Source organism: Antechinus flavipes, chromosome 3, assembly GCF_016432865.1.
Source record: "Antechinus flavipes isolate AdamAnt ecotype Samford, QLD, Australia chromosome 3, AdamAnt_v2, whole genome shotgun sequence".
Classification (NCBI taxonomy): Eukaryota; Metazoa; Chordata; class Mammalia; order Dasyuromorphia; family Dasyuridae; genus Antechinus; species Antechinus flavipes.
The window spans coordinates 334,679,382-334,704,482 of NC_067400.1; the positions used below are offsets into that span (position 1 = coordinate 334,679,382).

At 37.4% G+C, this 25,101-nt stretch overlaps 1 protein-coding gene across 1 annotated transcript in view; it reads left to right on the forward strand.

The window, feature by feature from the left end:
• AMER3 (APC membrane recruitment protein 3) overlaps positions 1-25,101 on the forward strand; it is a 69,743-nt gene that overhangs the window by 13,659 nt on the left and 30,983 nt on the right. The window contains 2 exon segments of the mRNA XM_051985659.1: positions 4,779-6,075; positions 6,078-7,738. Coding sequence (XP_051841619.1) covers positions 4,800-6,075; positions 6,078-7,717 — 2,916 coding nt within the window. The 5' untranslated portion in view covers positions 4,779-4,799 and the 3' untranslated portion in view covers positions 7,718-7,738.

Below are 25,101 nucleotides of genomic sequence, written 5' to 3' on the forward strand. Positions count from 1 at the left end.
TACTGGGGTGAAAAGGGTGCTCAGCCCAGCTCAGATAGATTCTAGGAAAGCTGGTGAGGAAGTCTTAATCACAGCAAATCAACAACTAAAACCCTCAGTCCTGACTCAGTAGGGGAGCAGAGCAGTGGGGCAGCTTCCAGTCCCAGTTCAGAAGGCAAATTCTGGGAAACCAGGTGTTTCCTGGAAAGAGCAGATAAAGCTACCCCTGCAAACACAAAGGGCCCCGTGCTCAAAGCCAAGGCTTAGAGCTGTACCCCAGGAGCAGAGCTTAACCATAAAGTAAAAAAGAGGAAATATTGAAAGAAAAAGAAAGAAAATGACCAAGAAACAGAAAAGAATCTTGACCATAGAAAGCTACTATGATGACAGGGCAGACTAAAACACAAACTCAGATGAGAACAAAGGAAACCTCAGAGTGATATAAATTGGTCTCAAGGCCAAAGAGCCTTCTTGGAAGTGTTCAGAAAAACTTTAAAAGGCAAATAAGAGAGGTAGAAGAAAAAATGAGAAAGGAAATGAGAGATATGTATGAAAGAGTCAACAGTTTGGAAAAGGAAACAAAAAAGTTATCTGAAGAAAACAATACCTTAAATAATAGAATTAACCAAATGAAAAAAAGAGATACAAAAATTAACTGAAGAAAATCACACATTAAAAACTAGAACAGGGCAAATGGAAGCTAATGACTTTGTGAGACAGCAAGAAACAGTCAAACAAACAAACTAAAAAGAGTGAATAAGTGGAAAAAAATGTGAAATACTTCATTGGAAAAACAGCAGACCTGGAAAATAGATTCAGAAGAGACAATTTAAAAATTATTGGCCTATCTTAAGACTATGACCAAAAAAAACCTGTATAGCATTCTGCAAGAGATCATTAAGGAAAATTGCCCTAATATTCTAGAAACAGAGGGGAATTATTGAGTGAAGGTATCCATAGATCATCTTTGGAAAGAGATTACATAGTGATGTCATTTTGGTCCTTTTCAAGAATGAAGAACAACAACAACCAATCTCTTTCCCATGTGATATGTCTTTATTTTAGAAGAGAATTATCAACTTTCTTCTAAGTTTACTCTTATTCATGCAAAATATCCCTGGTTCTTTCAATTGTCCTTGTATGACAATTTCTAGACCCATTACCATCTTGGTGAGCTTCCTCTTTGAGTGATCCATTTAGTAAATGTCCTTAAAATATGGCAATCAGAACTAAATATAACACTATATTCCAGAGGGTGTCTCACTTGAACAGGGGACAATGGGGTTATCAGTATTTTTACTTTGCACTTCTTTTAATAAGCCTAAAATTATATCTCTTCCCCCCTTTTAAAAAGCAATTTTCTTACACTATTATGGTTAACTAAATTTTTAAATTTTTTTTGGCACAAAATACCATCATTCCAACCCACTGACCTATGTAATTAGTGCTCCACTCTGATCATGTCATTTCTTTACTACAGAACCCTCAGTAACTTCCCATTATCAATCACATAAAATATAAATTTTTGATCTTGGCATTCAAAACCCTCTACAATATGGTTTTCACCTTCTTACACTTCCCTTATCCATGTATCCCATGTTCTAGCCAAACTTAACTACTATGTATTTTCTTCTACCTTTGTGCCTTTCTATCCTTGTATTGTCCTCCATGTCTCCCTCCTTCATCCATACCATCAGGTCCCTTTTTCTTTCTTCAAGACCTGACTCAGTGTCACCCTCTCTGTGATGCCTTCAATGATATTCCCTACCATCAACCTAGGTAGATTTTATCTCTTCAGATTCAAATTTCTCATTAAGACACTGTATAAATAGATATATTGCATAAATATATAGGCGGCATATTGTTCTTCCATTAGATTATATTTTTGAGGTCAGTGTCTGTGCCATATTCATCTTCTTTCAAACTGTATTACAGTTTCTCGTACATAGCAAGGTGAATCAATGTTTTTACTCCCCTGAGGCAATTGGGGTTAAATGACTTGCCCAGGGTCACACAGCCAGGAAATGTTAAGTGTCTGAGATCAGATTTGTACTCAGGTCCTCCTGACTTCAGGGCTGGTGCTCTATCCACTGTGCCACCTAGATGCCTCTTCAATAAATGTTTTAATGAATGTTATTTCCTTGTGCAAGTATCTTGTGTTTTATTATGTGTGCATTTGTATACCTCCAATAAACTATAAGTTACTAGAGGGATTCATTTTTATCCTCTCTGCCTAGAATGTCTTATACATAGTACGTGTTCAGTAAAAGTCTGTCAAATTGAAGTGATTGAATGAGTGAATTATTTTCTTAATCTAGTTTGGTATACTATATTTATCCCAGTTGTATATCTTTTTGTCAATATTTGTATATTATTCCCTTATATTGAGATATTTTGAGTCTTTATTCATCATCTAATATAATAGCTATTTACCTCACCTTCTTGTAATTTGGAATTTTAAATTCATTCTTTAATGTGAATCATTAACATATATACTGAATAGTATAGATACAAGGAGATATTAAGAAAATACTTACTAACTTCAATTTTTCTGGCCTAGTCAGATCATAATACAACCTAGTGACAAAAAACCCCAAACAAACTTGTAGGTATGATTACAGAACCACTGTCAGTAATGCTGAAATGATGGAGAATGAGATAGAACACCACAGATTGGCAAACATCCTAGTTTTCAATTAGAGAATAAAAGAGACAACCGACACAAATAATTGGTCATCTTGATATTGATTCCCTGAAAAATTCCACTTAAATAGGTGTGTACTCATAAGAAAGTGTTGATCCTTAGAACCCAGCACAAGTTTACTAACAGAAAGTCATGGCAAATATATATATATATATATATATATATTTTTTTTTTTTTTTTGGTATTAGAGTTGCTACACTGGTAAATCAGTGGAATGCTGTAACCATGTAATATTTTAATTTGAATAAGATGTTTGTCAGTCTTTCATGGCTCCCTTATGGATTTTTGTGCTATCTCAAAAATATATTATTTCGTAAGTATGGTTGCTCTTTTCATCAATGTTAGACTGCAGCACTTTAGTAGATGATTTAATAAGTTATGGCAAAAAGCCACATCACTTGGTGGCCAGCAACCTTTTATGTAGAAAGCACTTAAATTTTATATATCTCTTGTACTGTACTGACATCCTATTAAGGAATAGGGAAAACCCATTATTCTCAACTCTATATTCTTCTGCATTGGGGAAACTAGATCCTTAGGAATCCATCTCATTATCCTGGTGAACATTCAGCTACTCACTATCCTCTATCTTTTGATATTCCATTAGAATCTCAGGTATCTCACCTAGTACACCCAAGCCTACCATGTAGAGTTGAAAAATCCAGTCCAATAAGCATTTATTCAATACATACTAAGTGTATGGTACAGTGATAACCACAAGGAACACAAAGACAATCTCAAAGAATCCATCCCCATTTATTCAAAGTATATCCTATTGTCCTCCAGTTTGGTCTTGGAAAAGACCTTCCTTCAAAACAATCCTGCTTTCGATAGGATAGAACTGTGGCAAACAGTTTTTCAAAGGATTTCGCTTGATAACAGAACTATATTGGTGCTACTTAAATATCTTGATATCTGCTATATTGATTTGGATTCTGCTCCTGCTTTATATTCTGCTGGTCTTGGAATTCTTGATCCTGACTTTGGCAACTTCCCATAATCACTCTGTCTGCCCTTATGATCTGTCTCCCTCAATTTCCATTCCACTTGAAACTTTGGCATGAAATTTGACTCAATTTATACACTGCTATCTTCTCTCTAGTTTCTCCTTTAGCCCTCTACGGCTTACTCCTTGGTACAGAAATCTCTTTGGCACTTGGGTATAAACATCAGCATCCTCTGCAGGTTAAATATACTAGTTACTTATAGCCTTTAGAACCAGAAGTACTCTTGTTTTCCTCAGGTTTTTGGCAAAACCCATTTCTCTTAGTTCATGTGGTTTACCTATGCTTCCTTTTCAATGGTACAAATTCTGTTGTTATCCCCATACCTATAAAAATTCTACACATATTTCAAGGCTTTTCATGGGGTTTCCATCATCAAATCAACTCTCTTAGCTCCTAATGCACTTAGGATCTGAACTATACAACTTAGCTTCTTATTAAATTCTGTCTCATGCTGTTCTATGGACTGTTTCATTTCTCTTCAATTAAGCTCCTTGAAAACAGGAACTATGTTGTCTCTTTCTCTTGTATCTCTGGTGGTACTTAGAAGGATAGTATGGAATAAGTACTTAATGAATACATTTCATTAATATTTAAAATGACTTTATTAAATTGAGAAGGAAACAAAATGGTAATTTAGGAATCAGTAGATTTGAACTCTAGTCCTAATCGTTTCACTGACTCACAGGATGGCCAGAGATAATTTATCAAACATGCCTGGGTCTCAATTTTCTCATCTGTAATATTGAGAATTTTGACTTAAATGATCTTCAAGGTGATCCCTTCCAGCTCTAGGATTTTATATTCTAACTGTGATGTTTTGTTTGAAAAGGAAACAAAAAGGTAATTTAGGAATCAGTAGATCTGAACTTTAGTCCTAGTCCTTTTTACTGACTCTCAAGATGGTCTGAGGTAACTTATTAAACATATTTGCATCTCATTTTCCTCATCTGTAATACTGAGAGTTACTTGGATGATTTTCAAAGTCATCTCTTCCAGCTCTAAGATTCTATAAGTTTGTGACTGTGATGTTTTGTGTTTAAAACAATTATCAGTTCTATCTTACTCTTTCTTGTAATTTCTTTCCACAGAAACATTTGTAAAGGGGAAGCATGGAGCTCAGAAGGGGAAAGACTTTCATCAAGTCCAGTTTACAGATTTCCAATGAGAAACCAACAGAGGCTGCCTTCCGGAATAAGGAAGCTGGGACCTTCAGGCCAAGATTAGCAGAAACTGATGGAAGGCCCTTGGAGGAGGAGAACCAAAAAGCAGGTTTGGCTTCTCATAAACATTACAGGTTCTCCAACAAGGTCACACGTTTGATACCTGATGAAGACCTTGGAGCTTCTTGTGGGTCTTCCTACAAACTAGTACGGAAGAGCAAGACTCATGACTGTGTGATGGGAGCAGACAAACCTATAGGAAGGCTGGTTAACAGTATTAGCTTTTCTGGTCTGGGAAGCCACCCAGGAGCCCATGGTAGGAGAACACCAGCAGAGAGCCCTAGCCCATCCAGTTGCAGTGGTCAGCAAATGATTGATTACCGTCACTTTGTGCCCCAAATGCCCTTCGTGCCAGCTGTAGCCAAGAGCATCCCCAGGAAGAGGATTTCTCTGAAGAGATCCAAGAAGGGGTTTCGGGATATATTCCACATTAAGAAGAACAAGTCAGAAAGCCTGACTATGCTGATGGGGAAAGGCAAAAACCTGCCATCTCCAGGAGGTGAAGGGGAACTCTCCGGAGGGCTAGGCAAGTCTTTCTTCAAACCTGGGGAGACACTGGCTGCTGATAGTTTGGCTCAGGACTTGTCTGACAGTGAGCTACAGTCAGATTCCTCCTACGACTACTGTGGGGCCCTGTGTGAAGATGTGGCTTCCCTGAAGAGTTTTGACTCTCTTACTGGCTGTGGGGAGATTTTTGCTGATGAGGTATCCGCCTCCCTGGAGCTGGGGGGCAGCCAGGAGATTTTGGCCCGGAGGCCGAGAGCCAGAGAGAACACATCTGCCGTGGGCTCCTTCCAGGGAGGGGTAGAACAGCTGGCCTCCCCGGCTCAGAACGAAGCTACTGACTTTGCCAAGTTCTGGGACAATATCAACTGGTCAGTGAGGCGACACCAAAGTGCATTGTTTGATCACAAGCCAGAGGGCTCCAAGGCCGCTGAGGCTGAAAGGCCCAAATATGAGCCGGCCCTGCTGGCTGATCTTCCATTGTCCCCTGGTGGTGACCCTGACAGCTCCAAAGATAGCTCCATAGACACTGGAACTCCAAAGAGTGAGCATCAGGAATCCACCTCCACCAGTGATGAAGGTTATTATGATTCTTTCTCTCCAGGCCTAGAGGAGGAGGGAAAGGAGGCCCAAAGTCCGGGGGTGCCTGGTGGCCGGTTCCCTAGGATAGCTACAGTGGTGATGCTCTTTATGAGCTCTTCTATGACCCCAGCGAGACTAAGATCAGCCCCATCCTGGATGATGACCTGTGTGTGTCGGAGAGCCTTTCTGAGCAGGCGGTTGAAATCCCCCTGTCCATCTACAGCTTCCATGTAGGGGCTGAGGAGAACTTAGCTCCTCAGCCGGCCCTGGACATCATCAGTCAGAGCTTCCTACACAGCACTTGGAAAGGGAAGGAGTGCCTCTTGAAGTTGTGTGACACAGAGCTTTCTCTCACCATGGGCATCATTAACTGGCTCCGTAGGAACACAGAGCTCGTTTCACCCTCAGATCGGGCTCAGACCTTGTCAGCACCAATAAAGGAAGGTGGGGACCCTCCTGCTTGTTTGGGGCTCCAAGAAACAGAAGGAGCAACTATTCCTCTGGGATCTGGGAAGGAAGGCTCAAGTGAGGAGGAAACTCTCAACCCAGAATCACTGTCTTGCCTAGAGCAAGTGACCAACAGGAGACATTTTAATCATGAAACAGCAGAAAAACATAAAGAAGTACCTCAAAGGGAAAATACATCTCCAGATGAGGGGCACAGATGTTCCTCAGAAGTGGGCAGGTCTTGTGTGGCTACTCCACCCCATCCAGGAGCTGGTGGATGGCAGATGTACTTGTCTGAGAAGGATTTGGTTTCCAGGGAGAGCAGATCTCTAGGTGAGACCCCTCCAGCCGCTGGAGAGCCATTTAAAGAACTTCTGCATGCTCCCTCACAGATATCCACAGAGCAAGGAAAAGGCCAGTCTTCATCAGAGCCTCCCTCTCAGCCAGTAAAGTCAGGAGAAGTCACTCTGGTAGATGCCTTGGATGAACACAAAGTTCCGAGTCCCTCTTCTTGCCCCAGTGCCCATGAAAAACCAAGTTCACCCTTGAGCCTAAAATGCTTTCAAAGCCAGACCAGCTCTGGCCTTAAAAGGGGTGAACCTGACATAATGCCCGTCCTGGAAAGCTGCATGGCACAGGTGGCAGCCCTGAAGATAAGCTATGAACAGAAACCCCTAGCTGAGTGGTGCCTCAGGAAGGAAGAGGGCAGCACTCTGTGTAAGAGACAGAAGGTGGGGAGCCACTGTGTCTTGCTACAAAATGAATGCAACTGTAACCCTCCCAGTTCTGGATATCCCCTTCTCTCTCCAACTGGGAAGCTTCAAGAAGTGCCCACAAACCCAAACCTGGGGCTAAATCCCTGGCATAATCATAAAAACCAGGCAAGTTTCTTAAACCACATGAGCCAAGTCTCATCAAATAGAATCAACTTTGAATATGCTCAGCTGAATGGTCAAGCCCTTTCCTATATCCAGGACCTTCACCTCCAGCTCAGCCCTGGAGACTCCTCAGTGGCCACACAGGAGGATCAACCAAAATTCATACCTCTGTTTGCCTCCTGTGGCTCAGTAGAGCCTAGAGCCTTCCCCCAGGCCTCGTGTGCAGGGAGCAGCTCCCCACAAAGCTTATGCCCATGTTCAGATATAAAGATACCTGGTTCTACCTCTGGGAGCCCCCTGGAATGTCACCATAACCTTCTGGCCCGTGTGGGGGCTCTCCCCTGTCATGCTGAGGTGATGACTCCAAGCCCGGCCGTGGCAGAGACCAACCTATGAGAGCTTCTCTAGTGAAAGGAGGTGAGTTTTTATAGCTAAGTTAAGTAAGCATCCTAAAAATAACAAAAGAATCAGAAGTTACTACTGTCCCTTATCTTGGGAGCAGGGCTAGGCAGAAGAGAAGGCTGTTCTGACCATTGTCTTGTGATGAATGTAATAGCGGGGCAGTTTGCTGGGAACTTTTAGATGTATATGAATGGATCTATTTTCTCATATGAAGACTTTTTACAAGTTGGGAAGGAAACAGGTATTTTTATGCTAAGGTGTTTTACAAATATCTTCTTTTATCTTCACAACAATCCTGTAAGATAGGTGCCTTATCACCCCCATTTTGCAGATGGAAACTGAGGCAAATAGAGGTTAAACAATTGCCACTTGAGAGTAGGGAATATATGGGTTATATATGGTAGGAACCTTTGGTAGTATTTTTTAGGGGCACCAGATGTCATATCCATCTTGCTCAGTTACCACTCTGGATTCCTTTGCAATCATCAGCAATCATGCAGTCTCCAAAGAATCAGGCCCCACATAATTGCCTCAGTCACCATTATTAGTGTTGTGCATGTCTCTCTCTGACAGACAGTATTTAGGGCAGCATATGAGCACTGATTGCGAGGGGATGGCACAAAAAGGACATGAACAGAGTACAGAAAAGAGAGCCTGGGACCATTCAGAGACAAATTTTATCAACTTTCCAGCGTCTTGGCTCTGCCTCAATGTATGAATTTGCAGAACAAATTCAGTTCAGATGATGTCATTGCAGACTAATGTTTGAAGGAAGTCAGATATAGAAACAGAGGAATGAGGGGGTGTGATTATTTGCATTTTAGAAGCTGACTTCATTATGTCAAAGCAGGGCTCCTTTAAACAAAAAAAGCTCTTTCATGCCTTTAAAGCAAGATTCAGTTGACATGAAATTAGAATGCAGGTCAGCCTCATTTTGGGTAATAGGCACAGATGTTTTGCCTAAAGCGAGACTTGACTACATTCACTTACGCTCCTCTGCAGTTGTCTGGAGCTGCCATCCTCAGTCTACCAGTCCTAGCAGAGTGACGTGCTGAAAGAGGACATTGTTTGCCTTTAGACACTTCTCACTGATTGGCCTCAACTCACAGCTGCCTCCCTGAATCCTGTAGGATCTTAGGCATGATGGGGAACAGCTGCTTGAGTGCTGGTGGCAGGTGAGAGGGCATCCGAGTGAATCCATCTGAATCCTAGGGGGAGAGATGAAGACAGGGAGGGATGGTGTGTACTAGAGAAAACAGTAAAGAGAATGGAGAACCAGCCAGCACCTGAGCAAAGGAGGGCCTCTAGCCAGCAGCTCCTTTATCTTTACTCTACATTGGGAGGAATACTATTTAAATAAAGCTTAGATGTCAGGGATCTAGTCCAGGGAAGCAGATCTGGTACTAGTATAGTTAGCAAAAGGTTTATCTAGTCCAGGTAAGAGATCTGGTACTAGTAAAGTTAGCAAAAGGTTTATCTAGTCCAGGTAAGAGGTCTGGTACTAGTACAGTTAGCAAAAAGTTTATCTAGTCCAGGTAAAAAGATCTGGTACTAGTATAGTTAGCAAAAAGTTTATCTAATCCAGATAAGAGATCTGTACTAGCAAAGTTAGCAAAAGGTTTATTTAGCCAGGTAAGAAGATCTGGTACTAGTATAGTTAGCAAAAGGTTTATCTAGTCCAGGTAAGAGATCTGGTATTAGTATAGTTAGCAAAAGGTTTATCTAATCCAGATAAGAGATCTATACTAGCAAAGTTAGCAAAAAGTTTATTTAGCCAGGTAAGAAGATCTGGTACTCATATAGTTAGCAAAAGAATAAAAGGGAAATGTTTGCACTTAAGATCATTAGATCATAGGATTTAGCTTGAAAGGCTCATAAAGATCATCCAGGCCAATCCTCATATTTTATAGATAAGAAAATTAAGAGAGGGAAAGTCATTTGCAAGAATTGGGATTCAACCCAAAATATAGTACCACATACCTAGCACACAGCTGATTAGCTGCTAAATAAATATATATATACATAATATATATACATAAAAGAGAATTCATTTTGAGTCTCTAAGACTCTCACATTGGTCAATGATGTATTAGAGAAGATGGCTGTAGTATAACTAATGGTAATGGACTTATTAGATGACTTCTAGGACTATAGGTTCTGTACTATATGTTATACTTCATTGAGACTCTGAGGATTCTTTGGTTTTATAATGAAAAGTATGGTCAACAGCAGGTCTCGGTCCAGAAGAAGTGGTTGCCTACCTGATATGATTTAAGGGATGCCCCAAGGCCTCCCAATATCATGCAGAACCAATCCTTAGCAAAGCTGCCACATGATAGAACAAATAGACACTAAAGGAAAGAGGGCTTGACTTAGACTTTGAATCCTGACTTTGACACTTGTTAGCTTTGTGTCAACAAATCAAATCAACAGGGGTTCATTAAGGGCCTGTGTGCCAGGCACTGTACTAAACACTGGGGATATGAAAAACAAAAACAAAAATACAAGACAGTTTCTATTTTCAAGTGGCTTACAATCTAACAAGAAAAACAATTATGTAAAAAGAAAAGGTATGGACAGTATTACTTGGTGATAATCAGAGAAGACCCTAAGAAAGTCATACATTTTTCTAAGTGCAATTTCTGCATTTGTAAAATAGAAATAGTACAAAATAGAAAATGTACAGGAGTTGTGTAAACTTTTTTCACCTTTTATATAATATCAATTTGAGGTTTACAAAACCAGCCTATGAGGTAGGTAATGTATGTTTCATTGGAGCATACATAGATCGAGAGCTGAAGGGAACCTTGGAATCATTTAAGTGCTCATTTTTCATTTATAGATGAGGGAACTGAAGTCCCAAAATGAAGTGGTTTACCTAAGAGCACTCTAATATTTAGTGGAAGAACCACTGTTGCCCTTTGGGGACAAGTATCCCCAAGAGAAAATTGAGATACAGAGAAATTTAAACGAATTGCCTGTACTGCTGATAAGCAGGAGAAAAAGAATTAGCCTTCAGATCTCTCACTGCAAATCTTAGGCTCTTTGTCTTGACAGTCACTATCCACTTCTTTGTTTCATATAGCATATCATAGCTATCAGTATATTTATCTTATTTCTGAACTAGCCTGGAAGTTCCTTAAGAGCAGACACTATGACTTTTATTTTATTTATTTTTGTGATTTTATTATTTTTCAAATAATAGCTTTTTTATTTTAAAAATATATGCAAAGATAGTTTTCAACATTCACCCTTGCAAAATCTTGTGTTCCAAATTTTTCTGCCTCCTTTTCCCCACCTTCTCCCTTTGACAGCAAATAATCCAATATAAAACACGTGCAGTTCTTCCACATTTATTTCCACATTTATCATACAGCACAAGAAAAATCAGATCAAAAAGAAAAAAATAAGAAAGAAAAAAAATCAAGCAAACAACAACAAAAAGGTAAAAATATTATGTTGTGATCCCAAATCATTCCCTATAGGTTCTCTTTCTGGATACAGATGCTTTCTTCATCACTAGTCTATTGGAATTGGCCTATCACCTTACTATTGAAAAGAGCTACATATGACTGTTTAATCTAAACTTTGCTTTTCTTCAAATGCCAGCCACTGTGCTCTGCATACAGTAAGGCTGAATAAATATTGGGTAGTTTATTCACTGGGGAGCAGTGCCTACCAGGCACAGTAGTTAGAATTATGCAATTAGAATCATGAAAGCATCAATTTAAATTAATTTTGGACACCATTTGTGGGATTCTAGGCAACTGTCTGTCTCAGGCTACTTCTAGGGACTTATCTCCCAAGACAGAAGTGGTCAGAGGATCACAGCTCTAGAACTGAAGGAAACTTTTCAGGTTATCTACCCTACTTCCCCATATCTTGTAGATAAAGCAGTGGAAACTAGAGAAGTTGTTACTTCTCCAAGATCACACAAGAGTTAAGAAATAGAACGTTAATTTGAACCTAGGACCTCTGACTTCAGAGTCAGTGCTTTTCCCACTATACTGCACTGGGTCAGAGAGGAAATTTTCATACTGAAAATTTGGGTAGTTGATTTATGAATCAGTCAATAAACATTTATTAAAGGCTAGAGGAGTCAGTGAATAAACATTTATTGAAGCCTTATTATATGCCAGGAGCTGTTCTAAGCACTGAGACAAAAACCAAACCCTTCCTTCAAGAAGCTTACAATCTAATGGGGGAAATAACAATTATATACAAACAAGTTATATTCAGGGATGATTAGGACATAATTAATAGAGAGAACAATACTAGAATTAGGAGGGATTGGGAATGACTTCTTTTAGAAGGTGGGATTTTAGTTGGTACTTAAAGGAATTTAGAGATGGCAGTAGGCAGCAATGAAGAGGAAGAGCATTCCAGACATGATGAGGGACAGCCAGAAAGAATACCTGGAGTAGAGAGATAGGAATGTTTTGCATATCCAGGAGGGTATAATCATTGGATGGGAAGGTATAAAAAAGACTAGAAAGGTAGGAGGTGGCTAGGGCTTTGGACTTTGAATGCCAGGTTAAACAGGCATTTTTGGATTTGATTTTTTTGGATTTGATTCTGGAGACAATAGGGAAGATGAAGAGGCTGAGTCTGGGAAAAGTAAAGTGGCTTGTCAAGGTTTCACAGGGTCAGTATGTTTCAGAGACGAGACTGGACCTGAGAGCTTTTTTGTCCCCAAGGCTGTCTCTTTATCCCAAGGTTTGGGATAAGTTCATTTTAAAATGTCTTTAACTTCCCCTTTCATATCTCCCCATCCCCTCACCTTTCTTACTGTTTCTTCCTTGTCACTTCTTTTTCCTGAACTTGGGAATTATTGTTATTTGGTTGTTACCATCATGCCTGACTCTTTGTGACCCTATTTGGGACTTTAGCTTAAAAAGGCCAAGGTCTCCCATTTCATCCAGGGCCATCTTCAGTCATCCTACATCTTGCCACTGGATCGAGATGGCTCTGGGGGGGAAAGTGAGGCAGGTGACCTTGCACAGCCCTCCCTCACTTAAATCCATGTCATGGATTTGCATGTCATATTACCTCCTTGATGTCATTTTCAAATGACTTTTTGCTGACTAATTTTAAACTAGTAAAAAATTTAAACCACTAAAGCTTAAAACTATATCCTCTAAAAGTGGCTTAAAGTGATATCCCTCCCAAGGATATTTGCATTTCAAATAGTAGACTCCTTATAAGATTGATAGCAATTAAAGCTCCTTGGAGATAATTTAATCATACCTTAGTTTTGCAGATGAGAAATGGAATGAGATTCTGAGATATTAAATGAGGTGATTTCTTATAGTGGAGAGAGTACTGGTCTTAGAATTTAGACACCTGTATTTGAGTCCTGTCTTGCCAGCTATTTTGCTTTGTGAGTAACCAATTAGCCAGCTTCCTTATTTGTAAAATGAAGATTATAATCTTGCTATGTACTCCTCAGATTAAAGTGTTATAAAAGTATTATTAACTAAGCAATTTGCTAAAGACCATCTAGATTCCACAGTGGATAGAGAGCTAGATCTGGAATCAGGGAGAATCCTCTGCCTGAGTTCAAATCTGGCCTTAAAAATTTACTATGTGACTTTGGACACTTAAGCTATTTGCCTCAGTTTCTTTATGTGTAAAATGTGTAAAATGAACTGGAGAAAAAAATGGCAAACCACTCCAGTGCTTTTTACCAAAAAACTCCAAATAAGGTCATAAAAAGTCAGATATGACTAAAAACAACAAATGATTATTTAACTCACATCATAATTCTCATGAGATATCCTATTTTCTATTCTGAAAAAATATTTTTATTATTACAGATTTAACTGAGGCAGCTTGTTTTAGGTAAATAGAATGGAGACTTGAAATCAGAAAGACTTGAGTTCAAATATCCCTTCAGATATTTAATAAATTTAATACATTTAATAAATATGAGACCATGGTCAAGTCGAATAGTTTCTACATACATCAGGGAATCCTTTATAGATTATTAAGGGTTTTTTTTTTTTGTGTGTGTGTGTGTGTGTGTTATGTGTATGATAGATACCTTTGACAATATGAACTACTTTTCAGAATAATTTTTGTTACCTATATTTGTAACTGAAGGAAATGCTAAATTTAATAAAGATGTAATCCCCCTCTCATCTATGTTTATAGACTTTTTGAAATCTATCTAAGTATAATTAAGAACCCCTTCCCTCTAGAATATCTCCCTAGCACTTATCCACTAAACCCACAAACAACTCTCACCCCCAAACCCAAATCTAACAAATCATCTCCTTGACTACAAGCTTAACATTCATCAAATAATAAAAAATAAATATAGAAAATATAAAATAAATCTCCAAATACATATTTTTATTGCCTACAACTCAAAATAAAACTCAATATTTTTATTAAGAAAATAAAACTTTTGAAAAATGAGTACAGCAAAAGTATACATATATATGTATATATCATGTCTTTTTCTGCAGCTGTTTGTATATTGTCTATTTCTACTTAGGTTTCTTAGCTCAGCTGCCATGCTGATTGGACAAAATATACACCAAAGGACCATAGATTTTAGTGTTCAAAGTATATGGAATAAACTGAATAAAGAACTCTCATGGGAATATGGGTTTGAAACTTGACAATAACAAATTGAGGTATAGCTTAAAAAAACTGCAGGTGTTCAATTGTGTTGGATGAATATTTCCCTTCCTGTTTCCTTTCACTTCTTAATTAACATTTAAGTACTTCTTTGAAAGACAATAATGATTTTTGGAATTCAGGTAACAGAATTCTCTTGGAAATGAGTATCTATTTGTATAGCAATTTCATAGGAAAATTTGAATTAAGAGTTTGTTATTTATTAATTTTTTTTTTGTTTCTGGGGTAGACTTCCGTGTTTAGAAAGTAAGCCTGTATTCTCCTAGACAATGAGAGAAAAGGTCAGAGAGAAGAAGAGGAGACTTCTGGTCAATAAATCTTGTGGTTTGCTGTTTGTGCTTTGCACTCCTCTACTGACACATTGTCTGTTAAGAGTTGCCCTTTCTCACAAGATTGTAATAAATACCTTTTTCCTTTTTTCTTTTTAACCTCAAATCTTTGATTTTAATTTGGGTAAGGGTCATTGTCCCCCAAAAGGGACTTTAGAGATCAACTTCTTTATTCTAAAGATGTGAAGACTAAGGCTCAGGGGTGAGGGATTTCCCCCCAAGATCTAATGATAATGACAGAGCTGAGATTTTTACCTGGGCCCTCAGATTACAATACTAGTATGTTGTAACATCATATTACCTGAGGTGTCATTAGCCATAAGGAGACATCCTGACTACTGAACATACAACAAACAGTATACATTCTACTAAAGAGTAACATATTCTTAATCTGAGAATAAGAATGAATTTAAATTTGATTTAAAGATTTCATTTTTTAAAGTACCTGTCTAGAGGAAGGGAGGAACCATTTAATCTGTCACTGGGCTATTAGAGAAATTCATTACTTTGGACCAAAGCTTTGTCATTTAGGTTGTGATATAATGGAAAGAGGTCCTAGACTTTGAATCAGGAAACCTGTCTTCTAATACTAGTTTTTCACTAAACTAGCATGAAGCACCAAGCCTTTTAATTTCTATTGTCCTCAGTATTGACTGTAAAATGAGATTGTTGTATCACAAGTTTCTGCTAGTTCTTCTGCTCTATCTAGGATTATATGTGTGTATGTATGTATGCATATGTATATAAACATACACATATATACATATATACATACTTCCCCACATATATATCAAATTTATAACAGCTTGTTGTTTGTTCTTCACTTTAAAAAAGGACCAATGACATCAGGAGAAAGTCTTACAAGTAAATGTAAGCAAAGCAGGGTCTGTGGGAAGTCAATAACTTCAGCCTCTCTAAGGTCATCTGAGTCTAGTGTAAAGACATAGTTCAGGACAACTGAAGATGACCCCAGAGGTGGTAGGAGACCTTAGCCTTTTTAAGCTAAGGTTTTCCCAGCTTTCAGTTTGTCTGTGGTAATACCCATTCAGTGATTTAAGGTGAGGTAAGAAATGAGGCAAAAGATGGTCTAATTTACCTTGCCAAAATAAAAAAAAAAATCAAACTGGGAAGGGAATACTCTCTGGGTTTCTGGCCATAAGTGAAACAATTGCTATTTACATTTATTCTGAGCCATTGAAACCCAAACAATAACCAAGTGAAGCTTGGATTGGGATTTATTATTGAGCAGTCAGTGAGAACCATAGCAATTTGGGTTTAAGCATGAATGGTCAAGTAATTCCATTTGAATCTCAATTAGCTTTATGAAAGCTTGGTTTTCCAGCACTCCATTTCAAGAAATCATAAACGAAATTGCATGGTATGTGGAATTGTCCCAGTTTTTTTTTTATTTTATGATAGAATAAAGAAGTAGGAAAGAGACCTCCAAAGCCCAAAATATCTTATAAGGTTTCAGTAATCAAAATTTATATTTCTTTGGGCAGATCATTGCAGTGGCTAGAGCACTAGGCCTGGAGTCAGGAAGATATGAATTCAAATCTAACCACAAACCTGAATAAGTCACTTCACCCTGTTTGCCTTAGTTCTTCATGTGTAAAATGAGCCACAGAAGGAAATAGCAAATTATTCCAGTAACTCTGCCAAGAAAATTCTAAAAAGGATGAACAAATCCCTAATAGTACAATGTAAATTAATTTATGAGAAGCTCCTTAGCTAACAAGAAGGATAGGTTGAGGCAACAGGAGGACTCTGGAGTCATAGGCAAAAAGGGCTGGCCAGCAGAAGTCAGGGAAGAGAGGCACCTGAAAGGGGGCTCAAAAACTAGAAATTAGAAACAGAGAAGCTAAAATTGTCCAATTTTTCACTTTGGACCAGGTCTGCCTTTAAGAAGTCATGGGTGGATTTCCTATGACAAAGAATTTTATATGGGAAAAGGTGGGGTGAAAGGGACAGATTATACTGCCTCTGTTCATAGAGGTCAATGTCAGACAATGTACTCCCAGATGCAAAATCTGGATACTAAATTAAACAATTTTCTTCTTCATTTAACACAGTTCCTGAGGACTCAGGATAATGTTTTCTATTTCTGCTTCATCCTGTCCTTATGAATCATTGTCAACCACCATGCCATGGTGGATATTTTTATCTTAATAGATAAAATAGATATTTTCAAACAGGACAAGATCATTGGGAGACCACACCATTACTGGGACAAATGACATTTACAGGTAAATTCCAAACCTCTTTAGGTGCTAAAGTAAATACTAATTCAATTCATTAAAGATTTTCTGAATAACTTCTGTAGGTTCAGAATTAGGCTAAGTCTTATGGAATCTTCAAGGATTACAGAAATGTAAATGTAAAAGGAACTTAAGAACTGATTTTGACCTTCGTACTTATTGGTGAAGAAAGTGAGAATGATGAAGTAACTTGCCCATGGTCACATCATGCATCAATAGCAGAGATAAAAGTTCAGGCTGTATCCTTTGATTCTTGGTTTAGTATCCTTTCTATTAAACAGGGCTTCTTAAACTTTTTCACTTGTGACTCCTTTTTACCTGAGGAAATTTTATGTGATCCTGAGTATACAAATTAAATATTTACTGATAATAAAATCATAATTTCGTGACCCCTATATTTAGATATGGAATCCCATATGGAATTAAGAACTACAGTTTAAGAAGCTTTGCACTAAACCATGCTGTTTCTTTAAGAAAAAGGGAAAAGTCATGCTCTCTAACCTTGAGAAATTTTTCTAGGTGAGGAGTTGAGATTTAGATTATATTTTTGTCAAACTGGACTATTTGTAGAATCTTTGCCTATCTAAAAGTATCTTCTTCATGTTATTCCAATATTAGAATTAATTAATTCCTAATTAAATTAATTTCCAAAAGATAAGGAATGTTCTTTTGATATTCTCTCTTTTAAAGAGACTTCTCCCTCTCTTATTAGGGATAATACATTAAGTCCCCAATATTTCAAAGTGATGCTTGATTTCTTTGAATGCAAATATATATTGGGAGGAGATGTACCTCTCTGTTAAGAGTCCTGTGTGCCAAGGATGAGTTGTCTCTATACTTCCAGTGTCCTTTTTATTCAAATCTTTTTCTTCCTTTCAGGATCGGTTTATATATCATCTTTTTCAAATTCATATTCCAGTAAGAAGTAATCTTTCCCTCCTTAAAGATCTTAAAGGATCTTATCTGTCCAATGAACTTAACCATGTTTTAAGTGGTGTAGACTTCTGTTAATGCCCTACTTTAAGCTCCTTGAAAACAAGAACTCTTCTTTTTCATCTTTGTATCTCCAATGTTTATCACTATTTTGCAGTCAGTCCATAAACATTAATGATTATGCTCTAAGTACATGAGATATTAAGTTAATAATAATAATAATGACTTCAATTCAACAAATGTTTGTTAGGTCCCCAAATGAGATAATATTTGTAAAGTACTTGGCCCAATGCCTGGGACATAGTAGATGCAATATAAATATTAGCTATTGTTTTTTATTATGTTTGAGGGTCTATGCTAGGAATACATAGACAATAACAAAGCAGTGCCTGATCTCAAGGAATTTAAGTTCTTGATAAAATAACTATTTATAGGTATTTAATTAAATAGGAAGAACCTTTGGGAATGTCTACACTAAATAGGAAGAAGATGATTCAGGGGAGGAATTAGAAAGAATCCCAAAGGGAAGGAGCATCTAATAATATAAAATACTTCAAAAATGTCAAGAAAGATAAGGACCGATAAAACACCTTTTGATTTGAAAGCTGAGATCATTGGTAACCTTGGAGAGAATAGTTTTGATCAAATGATGGTATGTAAACTGGATTGCAAGGAAGTAAGAAGTGAGTGAGAAGTAAGGGAAGGAAAGTAAGGAGAATATACCATACGTTTTAGCAATTTGGTCATGAAAAGAAAAAGAAAAGGGATAAATGGTTATATAGTACTTTATGGCTACAAAGTTCATTATATACATTAATGCATTTAATTCTCAGAAAGACATTTCAAAGTAGGTAGAAAAAGCATTATTTTATCTACAAGAAAACAAACTGAATAGGGAAACAGGTAAGTAACAAGAGTTAAGTAAAGTCATGGAGAACTGAATTTAAATCTAATTACTGATACTTATTATATGTGAATTAAATAACAAGGCTGATGTCAAACAGGGATTAAAAAAATTCCAAATCCTGTTCTTCTCTGACACCATTCTGCCTGTCCATGCATTATAAGACATCATAAAGCCATACAACTTGAGAGTTGGAAATCATTTAATAAATTTCCTCTTCCAGAAATATCCTTAGCATGTGGCCATCCATGCCTTGCTTGAGCATTTGTAGTTACTATCTGTTGGTTGCTTCTTGAGGCAACCCATTCTGTTTTTTAGACAGTTCTTGTTAGATTATTTCCCCTTATGGTTTTTCCCCCTGAGGCAATTGGGGTTAAGTGACTTGCCCAGGGTCACACAGCTAGGAAGTGTTAGGTGTCTAATCTCAGATTTGAACTCAGGACCTACTGACTTCAGGGCTGGTGCTCTCTCCACTAGACCACCTAGCTGTTCCCATTTCCCCTTATGTTAAGGAGAAAATTTCTTTCCTATGATTTCTGTCCATTTATCCTAGTTTAGCCTTCTAAAATCACACAGTTTAAGTTTAATTACTTTGATTATATGACAGACTTTGAAGTACTTTAACACAGCTTTCATATCTCCCTAAAACTCTTCCAGGCTAACCATTTCCTGTTCCTTGAATACTTTTCAAATTTTTTACTAATGTTGATTTCTTTCAGATGGATATCTTTTAATTTAATAATCACTCTTTTAAAAGTGGTACCCATAATTGATCATCTGGATCTTGAAAATTAAGGATTAAATAAGGGTGAGATTGTGAGATATAATGACATTTCAGTGAAGAGAATATGATTTGCAAAGGCATGAAGGCAGTTGTATTAAGAATAATGAGAAAAGATGGGTAGAGATGGAATAGAGGACTAGTCATGGGATTATAATAAATACATTGACTAGTTAGGGTGGAGTAAAATTATAGGTGGCCTTCAATTCCAGGATGAAGAATTTAAAATTAATCTATTAGGATATAAGGAGATTTTGTAGGCTTTTGAAAAATGGAGGGATCAAATATGGTAGGACTGATTGGGGTTGAATCTACAAAGTGGGAGTATAGATTAGTTACATACATTTCCAAAATATCTGGATAAAGAATTTAATTAGTTATGTGAAATTAAGATGTCTAGATCTAATGGGAAACATTTATGATCCTGAAGTCAAGACTGACATTTACCTTACCTTACAGACTAATTTATATCAGCATGAAATCATATTCCAGTGTCAATTTTTGCAGAAGTATGAAATGTGTAATTGACTGCAATATGTTCAAGTCTATACACTAATTGGAACACATAAATAATTTTATTAGGGTGAGTACTCTCACCACCACTAGAAAGCCAGTCTAACTTAGGCCACTTTCTAGGCCTTATTTATTGAGGCATATAAAGTCAGCTAAGTATATATCATAGTACATGAGGTGCTGGACCTGGAGTTAGGAAGCTGTTTAGTCTTTTTTGTACATGGTCAAATCTTCTTGACCCCATTTAAAAATGTTGTTATTATTATTATTAGCAATAATACCAGAATGAAAAGTCATTTCAGTCATGTCTGTTTAGAAGTCCCCCTCTCTCCCAATCTCTCTCTCTCTCTCTCTCTCTCTCTCTCTCTCTCTCTCTCTCTCTCTCTCTCTCTCTCTCCTCTCTCTCCCTTCCCCCCTCTCTGTCTCTGTCTTTGTCTAGTCTCTGTCTCTGTCTCTCTCTCCTTTCTCTCCCCTCCCCCCCTTTGTCTTTCTCTCTCTTTCTGTCTTTGTTTAATCTCTGTCTCTCTCTCTCTTTCCTTTCTCTCCCTTCCCCTCTTTCTGTCTCTCTGTCTCCTTATTCCACCCATTTTTGGTGAGCTATATACATTTGACAATCTACATTTCTATAAGACTATAAGATTTTAAAAAAAAAATTTCTAGCCTCTAAGATTTTTAAAGTAGTTTGCTTACATTATACTAACTGATCATCACAACAAACTAGTGAGATAGGTAATGCCAATATTATTATTCCCATTTTATAGATAAGAAGATGGGGACCTAAAGAAATAACTTATCCACTGTCACACAGATAATAAATGGCAGAGCTAATATTCAAATCCAGATATTCTGACTCTAAGTTCAGTGTTCTTTATCAGACTGCCTGAAGGATTTAGATTTTATCTCAGAACTCCAATAATTTAGAATTGTAATGTGAATGATCATCTGACCACTATAATATAGCAGACAATCTATTCCATTCAGAAGATGAAGAGGTTTTCTCTCCTCATATATCACTCTTCTGGGATTTCCTGGCTTCAATTCCAGAGAATATAGAGGTCTCTGACTTCCTTACTTTATACAATCGGACTGCCTTTGGCTCTTAAAGGCCTAAGCAAAATGTTGTTATGGCAACCAATTCCCTGAAACCTTGTTTGTAATTAATGCTTGTCTGAGCACAGCAAAAATAAGCCTAGGAGAAACTATGTTTCTGGCTTATACTTTTTTCATTCAATTCACAAGATTTTATTTGTTTACTTTTGATCTGGCTAGAGCAGATTTCTGTGCTTTTTGTTTGATAATAGGGATTTTTTATCAAAACATATTTTATTATGAGAATCAACTTCATACCTCCTCTTTAGCTATCTACAAAAAGATGGACGGGAAAATCCAGCCCAAGCTCATCTGATGGGATGGGTTTGGGCTGTCATTGCTATGTCTCCTACAACTTAGGCCTTGGAAGTACTATACAGAAGCTCAGAGGTTTGGACAGAAAGCAGGGCTCCTCCCTGAGGACTTCCAAAAACTTGGCAGACTTATTTATTCATCTAATGCATTTTTCCAGCTTCTCTTGAAAGTCAAAGAGGGCATGAATTATATTTCATAGCCTGGGAGATAAGGGCATGGAGCCAAGGATAAGTGAAATGATCCCTTCAGAGTTCCATGGAGAATTAAATTCAACAGTGGCTTGGCAATTAAACACAATTCAATTAGTAGAATTAAACCATTTATGAAATGCCTAACATTGTACGCCAGCACTGTTATGAATAGTGGGGTAGAATAGGGAAAGTTGGGGAGTGGGGAAGAAGAATTCATTTCCTCATGGAATTTATAGTCATGTCATGGGAATGTGACACATACACTTAATATATTTCCATTCATCAAGTTTCTGTGATTTCAGCAGTATATATTGCAACCTTTCTGCCTCTTACTAGACCATCTTTAAGACTTTCATAAACAAATAGCTATAATGCAAAATAATATATGATAATGGCACAAGAAAGATACAGATTAAATGCTATGTGAGGCAGGTATTAAGTTATTTGTTGGAGAATGGGGCAGGATTCATGGAGTAGGTAGCATTTTAGGTAGGTTTTTAAAGAATCAGTTGTAATCCTACATGAGGACATTCTATGGAGAGTGGAGATAGTAGGGAAGAGCAGCTGTCTAAGTACAGGCAATAGTGAGACTAAGGGAAGCAAAAGCAAAAAAAGTGAAGGGCTAAAACTGGAGTGAGAATATGGGAAAAGTAGAATGGGCTAATGAATAACACTCACCCTAGAGCATTTATCTCAAGCCTAGATAATAATTATTTCTTCTTCCTCTGAACAACTCTGGATAACACTTCCTATCTATATAGTTAAATTTGTCACTGATCATAATAAAATAGCTTAACATTTCACATACTATTTCTTATAATGATACAATTATTCATGTCTCCCTACTTCTCAAAGACCTTGTCTCTTTTTTTGAATATTCCCCAGCTTATATAAAATAATACATAGCAGACATCCTATCAATAACTACAGAATACATAATTAAATCTATTGATTATCATCCTGAATTGGTCCTGTGGTACATTCAGCTCTAGAATGCAAATAAGATTTCTTGTTATTTGTTCTCAATTTTCCACTTTTATAATCAAGAAGGGCTTCAGTTTTAATAAACACATTAATTCTCTATCCCCTTTATGATGTTATGGTCAGAGTCAGTCTGGTATAAGGAATACTATAGAGGGAGAGGTACTTCAAGTTGGACTTGGAGTAAGGAGAGCTATGTGATACTGGGTAAGTCAACTTCAGTGTACTGTAGCAATCACTTTATAGGGTAAGTGGGAGAATTTGTTTTGCTCAGACCTATGATTTCACTGGGATGAGGAACACTCAGAAAGGAGTTCTATCAACTTGTTCTGTAATTTATGGTATTTGTTTTCTGGGTCACTGAGAAGTTATCTGTCTAGCCATGACACCATGTGTCAGAGATGCAACTTCAACTCAAGTCTTCCTGATTCTGAGGCTGGTTCTATCTATTTCCTCAAGTGGGAGAATTGTGTGAGTCAAATGAGATAATATATGTCTATTTTACACACACAGACACACAGACACACACACACCCTTATTTGTGTCTCTGTATATCTATCCCATTAGAGTGTGTAAAGAGCTGGATAAATATCTGACTTCAGGTGGCATCTTTTATCCACTGTACCACATAGTTGTCTTACTACTTGGCTATTATAATATACCATGTTATTGTATCTCTTCATATATCATACTCACTGTCCAATTACTTTATATTTTACTTTTCAGTCACTAAGTCAGAGTCATTTTCTTCTCACATTCAACTTCTCCTTCCCCTAAGACCAAACACAAGTTTCTTATCTCTTTGATTATTTGGAGAACTAACATGGCATGGAGGAAAAAAGACTCAGGAGTGATCCAAGTTTGATTCTTAGCTTCCATTCTCATTTGTTGTTAGTCTTGGTGGCATTCCTCTATAAAATAAAAAGAAAATAATACTTGAAATACTACCTTTACAGGCTTGTTGTGAGGAAAATGCTTCATAAACTTTAAAGCATCATATAACTATAACTGATGATGCTGTTGTTGATGTTTGAAGAGTTAGCAAGGTATAGTGACTAGAAAGTCCCTTGGAGTCAGGAAGTCCCAAGTTCAAGTTCCCTCATTATCTTTAGGTGAGCTGGCCAATTCTCTAAGACTAAAAGTGGGGAATCGTGCTAATCTATATTAGCCAAAGGAGTGTCCTCCCTGGAAGTTTCCTCTAACTTAAAGAAATCTCCAGTTCTGGTTATAAATAATACCTACCATTGAAACCTTACACTGCTTTGAAAATAATCTGACTCACATAAGTGCAGCTATAAAAGCTGTTTATTCACCAAGGGTAAAGCATTCTGAAGAGCACTCCTCTCCTCTCCCCCTGCTCTCCCTCCCTGCTGCAACTCTCTATTGTTCTCTCTTTTTTTTCCTCCTCTCTAGTTTCCTCATACCACCCTGTAATTTAATCCCCTTATCTCAACTCTAGCTCCCGAGTCCCTCTTATAAAGATCCAGTGCCAACTAGGGATATGTAAGCTCCAATCCCCATTTCTTTGGAGTCTGTAATGTCTTTGTTTTTCAGCAACAGTGATAAAACTTCATTATTATCCTTTTCCAAGGCTCATTTCCCCTTCATTGTAGCCTTACCTTCACCAGATTAATCCCAGGTAGTATGTTGTCACATTCTCTATCAAGCAAAGGACAAGGAGGGAATGGGAGCTTGACCATTACAGTGTACTTTTAAACCTCCAGGTGTGTTATCAGACTTTGCATCCTTTAATAATATTAATACCAACATTAACATTAATGCTACTAATAATGCTGATAGTAATCACTAATGTATATAGAGCATTAATGATGTGACAGGCACTGTGTTAAGCACTTTGCAATTATTATTTGATTTGAACCTTGCAACAATCCTGGAAGAAGGTACAATTATTTATCCCCATTTTAGAGCTGAGAAAACTGAGGCAAATAGAGGTTAAATGAGATTTAACCCAAGATCACACAGCTAGTAGGTACCTGAGGCTACTAAAGGTTTGAACTTGGGTCTCTTTCTGACTTCAGGTAGCATCTTCTATCCACTGTACCACATAGTTGTCTTACTACTTGGCTATTATAATATACCATGTTATTGTATCTCTTCATATATTATACTCACTGTCCAAGGACAAAACCTGCACATCTCATTCCAAGTGCAGTTCTGAACAGGCATAGTTTAAATTTTTTTTTAATTAAAGCCTTTTATTTTTCAAAACATATGCATGGATAATTCTTCAACCTTAACCCTTGCAAAACCTTGTGTTCCAATTCCCACCCCCCCCCCCCCCTACACCCTTCCCTAGATGGCAAGTCATCCAATATATGTTAAACATGGTAGAAATATATGTTAAATCCAATATATGCATACATATTTATACAATTATCTTACTGCATAAGAAAAATCAAATCAAACCAGTAAAAAAAA